Raw genomic sequence first — 7,872 nt, 5'->3', positions numbered from 1 at the left:
GGATTTACTAGCGGGGGAGTGGAGACAGGACTGCTTGTTTGACTGTCTCTGACCTGTTTCTCCCAGGCATCCTGTCCCTAGGCTACGGCTGTTCCCCGTGCCAGGCGGCCGCAGCCCGCGGGCAGGACGGCGAGGGGCTGCCCCGCCCCCGCCCCGCGGAGCAAGAGCCTGGCAGGCACCCGCGCCGGGCATCAGCGCCAGAGAAAGGCACAGGCGAGGGGCGGGTGCCCCTGAAATTTCCTCGTCCTGGACTGAAGGGGGGACTCTGTTTCTCCTCGTTATTTTGCAAAGCAAACCTAGCTCCTCTGTTTTGATCTCCCCCAGGGGCCTAGCGGGGTTGGGGTGAACCGAACTGGTGCCCTGGACACGCACACCTCCCCGCCCCTCTCGTTTTCACTGGATTCCCTTTTTTTACAGTTCTTTCTGAAATGATTTGGCCAACCCGCTGGCGCTGTTCTCCTTCGCTTTACCGCATTGCAGAGCTCGCTAGGAATGAATTACCTTTGCAAGGAGCATTCGGAGAGCGGCGAGCCCATCCTGCCCCTCCGGACAGCGGGTGGAGGCCGCCGGCAGCCCAGAAATGCCGTGACAGATGTGCAGAGGTGGGAGCTGTTAATTGCCGAGATTATCATTTATTCTTTTCCCGGATTCCTGTTTCATTTAGTGCTCTCCCATTTTGAAAATAGAAATGTGGGGGTTGCTGGTAACGATTTCCCGCTTCACTCCTGGACCAGCGAGCTATGAAGCTAATATCAGAAGGTGCCCGTGCATTTCAAAAGCTTCTAACCTACTGAAGGTCAATCGAGGAAAGCATGGTGTAAAGGCAATTCCTTCCTTCTTTCCTTCTTTCCTCTTTCCAGATAATGAAGCTGTTTTGGCCCTTTATCCTGAATGTCTCCCTTTATACTACAACTAGCAATGCAAAGGTTGTCCGTGTTTTGGAGAGTGCCGGTTTCACGAATCTCTCTGAATTCCGTGACAAATCCCGACCATTTCATGTTGTCACGGGGCATTTTTTCTCCCCTTGCAAGAACAAAAGAAGATATCTGCGCCAATTCCTGTTTCAATGTTATAGGTTGTACTCGGGCAAGATTCCCTGGAAAATTAACTCGGGTTCGAGGGCTAGGAGCCGGTTACACAGTAGTTTAAAGCAGTAAAATAATTAATTACTGTGCGAGGTGTTTAGCTTCCACAATGGGATGTCACCTGTTACAAATAATCGTTTTAGATGATTGCTACTTATATAAGGTGGCTACGCTAACTAGCCTGGTTATTCGTATTATTATTGATGTTCCTCCTAATACTATTTATAGCATGCAAAATAAATAGCCCAGGTATAAGGCACACGAAATGCACGTAGTCAATAGCTGATAGGAATTAAATCTCTCCCCTCTCTCTGAACATTCATTTGAACGGTCATTTTAACGAAAGGTTAAGAAGAGAAGAAAATATTTTTAAACCTTGCCCCTGTGCCCAGAGATCTCGTCCTGATCAAGGTGTTTGCATTCAGGACTCAGAAGCAAGGCTCGCTGCGGGCTTCAGGAATCGCTTGTTAAGAAAAAAACTCCACCAGTACAGCTGTCCCTTTAAAGGCGCATTAGAGCCCCCGGAGCGCAGGACCTTTCTCTGGGCTCCAGGTGAGGACGGGCTGGAGCGGGGAGTGCAGACCTAGCACTGATTATCTTCTTCGAGGGGTCTCCCTCGGGCAATGAGAACCCAGGGCAATTAGTCGACTGGGCACAAATATATAAAGGGAGCACCTTTAGAGCTGAGAGGAAACGAGAGCTTCCCCCAGGTAGCTTTTTCGGGCATCATAATGAGAGTGGGGTCTTCATAGTCCAGCTGCAGTAGTCGTGTCACAAGCAGGAGCCGGGTCGTTCAGAGATGAGGTCGATCCTGCCATCGATCGTTTGGGTCCCTGCAACCCCACTGTGCCAGGGGCTAAAAATAATAATAATAAAATAAAGTTACATCAGAGAGTATTTGAGGGGCCCTGGGGCGTGGGGTGGGAGGGGGGGCTTTATTCTAAGGTACTGCTGTGTTGCTCAGCTGTGTGCAACATGGACCGGGATGTCCCGGGAGCAAGGAGTCCCGGAGGTGTGAATCCTTTTCCAACAAGGGCTGTATCTTCACCCCGGCATGCTAGTCAAAGCTACAGTGTAAAGACTGGGCACTAGCATTTCCGAAGTGATCCACCCGTTGCAAAGTGCCCTTTCAGCCCCACCTCGTACTGGCCCGGCTTTCCCCTGGTGAAGGGTGGGAGGCTGGCGTGGGATGGCCCTCCACAGCAGAGGAAAGGGGGGAAAAAAGAGAAGAAAAGATGTTGAAACCCTGTCCCCAAAGATCTCAGTCCTGACTCAGGACTCTGGATCAAGGCTTGCTATGGGCTTCAGGCAGAGTTTGTTCCGGATTAGCTGGAGGCTGCTGTGCTGGACTTTCTCCCTCTTCGTCGTCTCTTTCGTTCCTTGCTCCTTGCAGAAGTTCAGTAAAGGAGGCATCTTCCCTTCCGCCGCTCCTACCTGCCCCTGCCCCCTGCAGACTCCCGTTCACTCAGTCCCTGGAACAAACCAGGCCAGCCGCGTTCATTATGGTTTCTCTTTATTGTTTGATATATTTATGTACCACGTTATATGTTAAAGATAGATTTTCTGATATACATTTTTCATCTGATTTACCACAAGTACACCACACAGACATTTGAAACAGCTCCACAGATCTGGTAGATTGCACAGAATGAGTTGTGTCTTGCTTTGTTTCTGTAGCCCGAACACTTTCAAATCCAACACACTTTTTTTTTTAATTTAGAAATTATGATTAGAAAACAAAACAAAAAAGAAAGCCCGAAAACTGAACTCCGAGTCTGTGGCTTCAGCTGGAGGCGAGCGGTCTAAGTGGAAGGGAAGCTCTTACCGGCTGTGCGTTGGGGTGGAAGAATGAAGCAGTCCTGCTCTATGCTATCGCTACCGTGTAAACGGTACGGGCGCTGGGGTCCTCGGTACCAGCCGTTGTTACCGCTTTGGCTTGCTGGGCTGTTGTACAACCTAACGCTTGTCTGCAGCCATGCCTCACATTGCATATAATAAGGGAACCTCACTATACCCCCCTCCCCACTACTTAATTATTTGCTTCTAATTTTAAGCACAATAACCCAAATCCATTGGATTGGCAGCTGTGTTTCAGCTCCTGAAACACTGAATGGCATAGTATTTGCAAAAATATTCAGAATCGTGATTGTTTCCAAATAGGGTATTTTACTATCATAAAAGATACATATATAGAGAGAGAGGGAGGACTATTGTTTTAGGGGGTAGAGGGCCTCAGATATTTTCCTTCAAAATTGCTAAATAAGAAAAAATATATTTAAATCTTAGCTTATTAAAAAGACTGTAGGGGAAATACTTTATTTTATTATTTTCTTAGCTTCTTTTTAGCCTCTTTTTAGTTTCTATGACATATAATTTGTTGGATGCATGTAACTAAAATAATGAATCTTTTCTTTAAAAGGATGCATAATTATTTGGCTATGTGGATGTTCAACATAATTCTCTTTTTAAAGCAACCAGCTCCGACCATTCTTTACTCCTCAGAATTGTTTCTAAAAGCCTCTATGAGACCTTCTAAAGAATGGATGAACCCAGACACGCTGCAGATACCACCTATAACGAAAATAGCGACATCAAAAAAGACATGGTGCCACAAAAGCTTCCTCCACAAGAGTTTGAGGTGGAAGAGACTTGGGAGCAGGAAACAGAGACCTGCACCTGTGAGGCTCCCAGTAAGACCCATCAGGAGGGCAAAGTGAGGGACATAGATAGCCATTAGCAAGGTGAAAACTACCAGACCACATCTGAGGGTGAGTCCCCAAGACTTGAGCCTCCCATCACCCCCATAACAGTTGGGAAAGAATGCCCTGTTTCCATCTTGGAAAAGGGATCTCTCCAGCACTTCCACAGCGGCAAAGAAGGGCAAGGGGTAGGAAAGCAAGGCTTTGGCCACCAAGAAAATGTTAACTACTGCCCTAATGGTGGATGGCAAGTTGTCTGTGATGACTTCTTTAGTCTCATCAGCCCAGGTCAGATAGGCTACCAAGGCAAAGAGTCCCTTGAGGATGCAAGCTGCTATGTGAGTCCAGTTCATCATGCAATGAAACTCCTTAGGATTCTGCATATTCCCCTCTAAGGAAGGCAGAAAAATTTGGGAGGTGTAGCTAAAGACGATTATGCCAATGGAGATGGGAAACTTCTTCACATCAATGTAAAATTTGACTTTGTCCCAAGCCCAGTCACGCGCTCTGGAGAGACAGTAGGCAATCACTAAAACGTTGATAACAAAGTGGGCCAAGGTGCAGAGCAAGCTGAACTTCGAGACAGCCTTGAGGTTCTTCAAGAAAGCACAAGGCAGGAGCACTGCTGTGGCAATGATGGACCAAGATTTCTGGGAGACAGGCAAGTTTGGGAAGCTGTTGTACATCAGGTTTCCACTGACCACCACATAGAGAATGCAGGTCATGACCAGCTCAATGATCTGAGCCACGTTCACAATCCTCCCTCCAAGCTTGGGAAACCTGGGAGCGCAGCAAGCGTTGGCGATGTCCACGTAGGAGTCTCTCACCCTGACTATCTCCCCATCTTCGTTCTCCTCGTAAAGACAGCCAATAAGGATTTTCCCAGTGTAGCAGCAAACCACTGCAGCGAAAATAATTAAAAAGAGTCCTAGGTATCCACCATGAAGGATAGCATAGGGCAGGCCAAGAACAAACATCCCCTAGAAAGAGACAAAATGGATACTGTGTTGCTCATTTTAGCAAGAGGACTGCACGCCCCCCTCCCATGTCCCCACCCATACACCTTCCCGCAACCAGCATCAGGGTAACTCAATGCAGGTAAATCAGAGAAACCAGCAGTGAGACTCTGCTTCCTCCAGGGCATGGGAAAAATCAAAAGGGAAATTCCACAGTTTTTCGGCGTTGTGTCCATCTCTTTCTAACGTCTTCACACACACACACACACACGCACGCACGCGCGCGCCTCAGCTGGAGCCACACTGCAATTTAAAGTAAAAGCGCACTCGCGCAGACTTTTTAAAACTGTATTCAATGGAAAAAAAGGAAGAAGAAGAAGATTTGTAGGAAAGAAAAGCCTAGTCTTTCCAGAACTGGGAAAGGAAGGGACCAGCTGGAGCAGCTCCTTGGAAACCTTCACTCTTTTATCCCCAGATTCTTGTCACTAGCAGAGTTTGCCTCCAGCGATTTCATTTGCACAGCTACGTTTAACTCCAATCTCACTCGGGGGCTTGCATCTCGGTCCCGTCGGGGCAGAACCCGTGCAGCTCAGGGAAAGGGGCTGGGAATCGTTGCATCGCCCAATTAAAAACCCCATCAGGTTGCTTTACTCCCTGCCAAGCTGGCCTGGGCGTCCGGGCTCTGCTCTGGGATCTGCCAGTGTCAGTGGTATTGGGAAATACAGGGAGGCACCTTTCAGCAGCCCCTCTGCCCTCCCCAGAGCCCAGGTTCCCCGATCTGGGACACAAGCCGCGCCTTACATAGCCGTCAGGGAGCTGTTGGGCTCTGCAGGAGGGAAAGCCTCGATGCCCTCCTCTGCCCGGGCAGACTGCGGGGTGGGGAGCGGGCGCAGTGCCTGTGTAGGTGCAATATGCTTGATTTTCTAACCGCTGCCCCTGGAGGGGAACATCTGGGGAGCACAGCTGCGGGATGCGGGCGCCTGCCGGGAACCAAGGACGGGGTGGGACTGCAGGCAAAGCCATTCCGGTCCCGGCTCACAACCCGGCACAAAGGCTCCTCCTGGGTGTCCAGAAAGGGCCGGGAGGCTTGTTCCTTTACACCGAGGAGCCGCGTGAAGGCCCCCGTACATATCACTCGTGCAGGGGAGCGATGGTATAAGCCCCGATCGCTCTCATTCCGAAGCCGGGAAGGAGCTTGGCCTTTGTCAGGCTGTGGAAAGGGCTCGGCGCTTTTCTGCGGTTGTCAAAGGCCTCCCAGCGCCGCTGCTCCGCCAGCCCCGGCCCAGGCCGGGAAAAGTGCAGCGCACTGAGCTCAGCCCAGAGGCTCTGTCTGCGGAGCGCTTCGCACCGTGAACAAACATCCCCGTGCCGATCTGGGGACGGGAATGCTTTTACACTGCTCAGGATCTACCCCCCGGTCAACAGGCGAGTGTGCATCCGCCCACCCACAATGCCACAGCTCAAACATCCGCGGCCGGGCACTTCGCTCTCGGCTCTGCCTCGGCCCGCAGGCACCAGGGAGTCCCCCCCCCCCCCCAGCTCTGATCAGTGCCCACCGCTGCAGGCTGGTAGCCCCCGGCCTTGTGCCCATTACCTGGATGGCATTGGTGACGTTCCAGCCCGCTTCCCAGGCCGTGATCTTGGGCTTGCCTTGTCCGGAGAGCTCCGAGCACACGCCCTCATCCTTGGAGGCGGACGGGGGCAGGGGCCCGGTGCCGTCCCGCTGGTAGTGGATGTCCCCTTCCACGGGGGGCTCGGCTCCCTCTTCACTGGCGTCAGACTTCAAGATGTCCATTTGCAGCCCCTGCCTGTGCTCCAGGTCCAGGTCATCGCAGTGAGCAAACCCAACCGCCTCTTCGTCGGTGGCCGCCTGGAAGCCCATCCTCGCGAACATGCCGCTCACCTTCGCCTGGGACTTGTTGGAAACCGAGGTGGCGACGTTGGAAATCTTGCTCCGGATTAGCGTGGCCATGGCGCTGCGCTGTCTCGCTCGGGCTCGGGAAAGGACGGGGCGAAGCTGGGCGCCGGGCGAGACGCCTGTGCTGCGGGCTGGGCAACGTCGCTAGCTCCACTCCCTATTGCAACTGCACCTGCTGCCTCTTCGTGCCCCTTGGAGCATGACACCGCTCAGTGGCAGCTCCTGGGCACCTCCATGGGAACTGCTCGCCCTCCGGCTGGTGCATATAGCCTGGGGAGCCCAGGGAGGTCCAGGGGGCTCTGGCGCGGAGATGGAGCGGGGAGGGCTGTCTGGATGCCCGGCGTCGGCTCTCGAGACTCCCCGTCCCCTTGCTGAGTAGCTGGTTGTCTCCGGCTTCACTGTTGCCAGTGCAGCGCAGAACAGCCGGAGGGGAGAGAGGAAGGGGGACGTGTGCTGATCACCAGATTGCCAACGCAAGCCTTTTGCTGTGCACACCACGTCTCCATCCCAATGCGTCCATCTAGCAGAGGAAGGGGAGAGGGGAGAGGATTGCTGCATTTCTGGGGGAGGTCCTACAGTCCCCACCAAAGCCCTGCTCCCCCTCCCTCCGCACACAGCAACACCCCCACCGCCTGGCCTGGCCTGGGAACACTGCAGACTGGGAGGGGGGGCAGGTTCCCCTCCCTAATGGAATATCTACAGGGACGGATTGAGATCTAGCTCTGGGTTCACCTTCCCAAAGCGGCAGCCCAGCCCCCATCTAGGAAAGGGATTCTTGATGACAAAATAGGGACCCCAAAGAAAACCCCCGGTGGGGGCAGGAAGGTTTCGTTTCTATGCGTTTGGTTTCCCGAACGATTTTAAAATGCACTTCATTTGACTCGAAATCTGTAGGCCATGTTTGGCCACGTTTGGCCAGATCAGCCGTGCCCTCCCCTCCCCACCTACCACCTGCAGTACGGGAGACGCAGCCCCCCGCCGGCGGAGGCCTGCAAGACTTCCTCCCCCTTGTGTGTGCACGGGAGACCTGCGGATTTCTGCACTGCTCGCTATTGTCTCTATGTTTTACAGCTAGGGATAGGTCTGCCCGGATGGGGTTATTTAATATCGACATACAGATGCAGAATCTCCCCTATTGTCCTTGTATTTGTAGCCAGACATAGTTGCAGATTTCTCGTTAGGAGTCCACATCTGCGTATTCTGGGGTATTGCTC

At 52.5% G+C, this 7,872-nt stretch overlaps 1 protein-coding gene across 1 annotated transcript; it reads right to left on the bottom strand.

Moving 5' to 3' along the window:
- Positions 1-2,581: 2,581 nt before the first annotated feature.
- SLC32A1 (solute carrier family 32 member 1) lies at positions 2,582-7,223 on the bottom strand. Its single transcript, XM_006264720.3, has 2 exons — positions 6,335-7,223; positions 2,582-4,764 (listed from the first exon to the last, which is right to left on the bottom strand). Exons 1-2 carry the CDS (start codon positions 6,710-6,712, stop codon positions 3,577-3,579), a joined length of 1,566 nt encoding a protein of 521 aa, XP_006264782.1. The 5' UTR covers positions 6,713-7,223; the 3' UTR covers positions 2,582-3,576.
- Positions 7,224-7,872: the final 649 nt, after the last annotated feature.

Source organism: Alligator mississippiensis, chromosome 9, assembly GCF_030867095.1.
Source record: "Alligator mississippiensis isolate rAllMis1 chromosome 9, rAllMis1, whole genome shotgun sequence".
Classification (NCBI taxonomy): Eukaryota; Metazoa; Chordata; order Crocodylia; family Alligatoridae; genus Alligator; species Alligator mississippiensis.
This window is presented reverse-complemented; position numbering and strand designations above follow the sequence as displayed.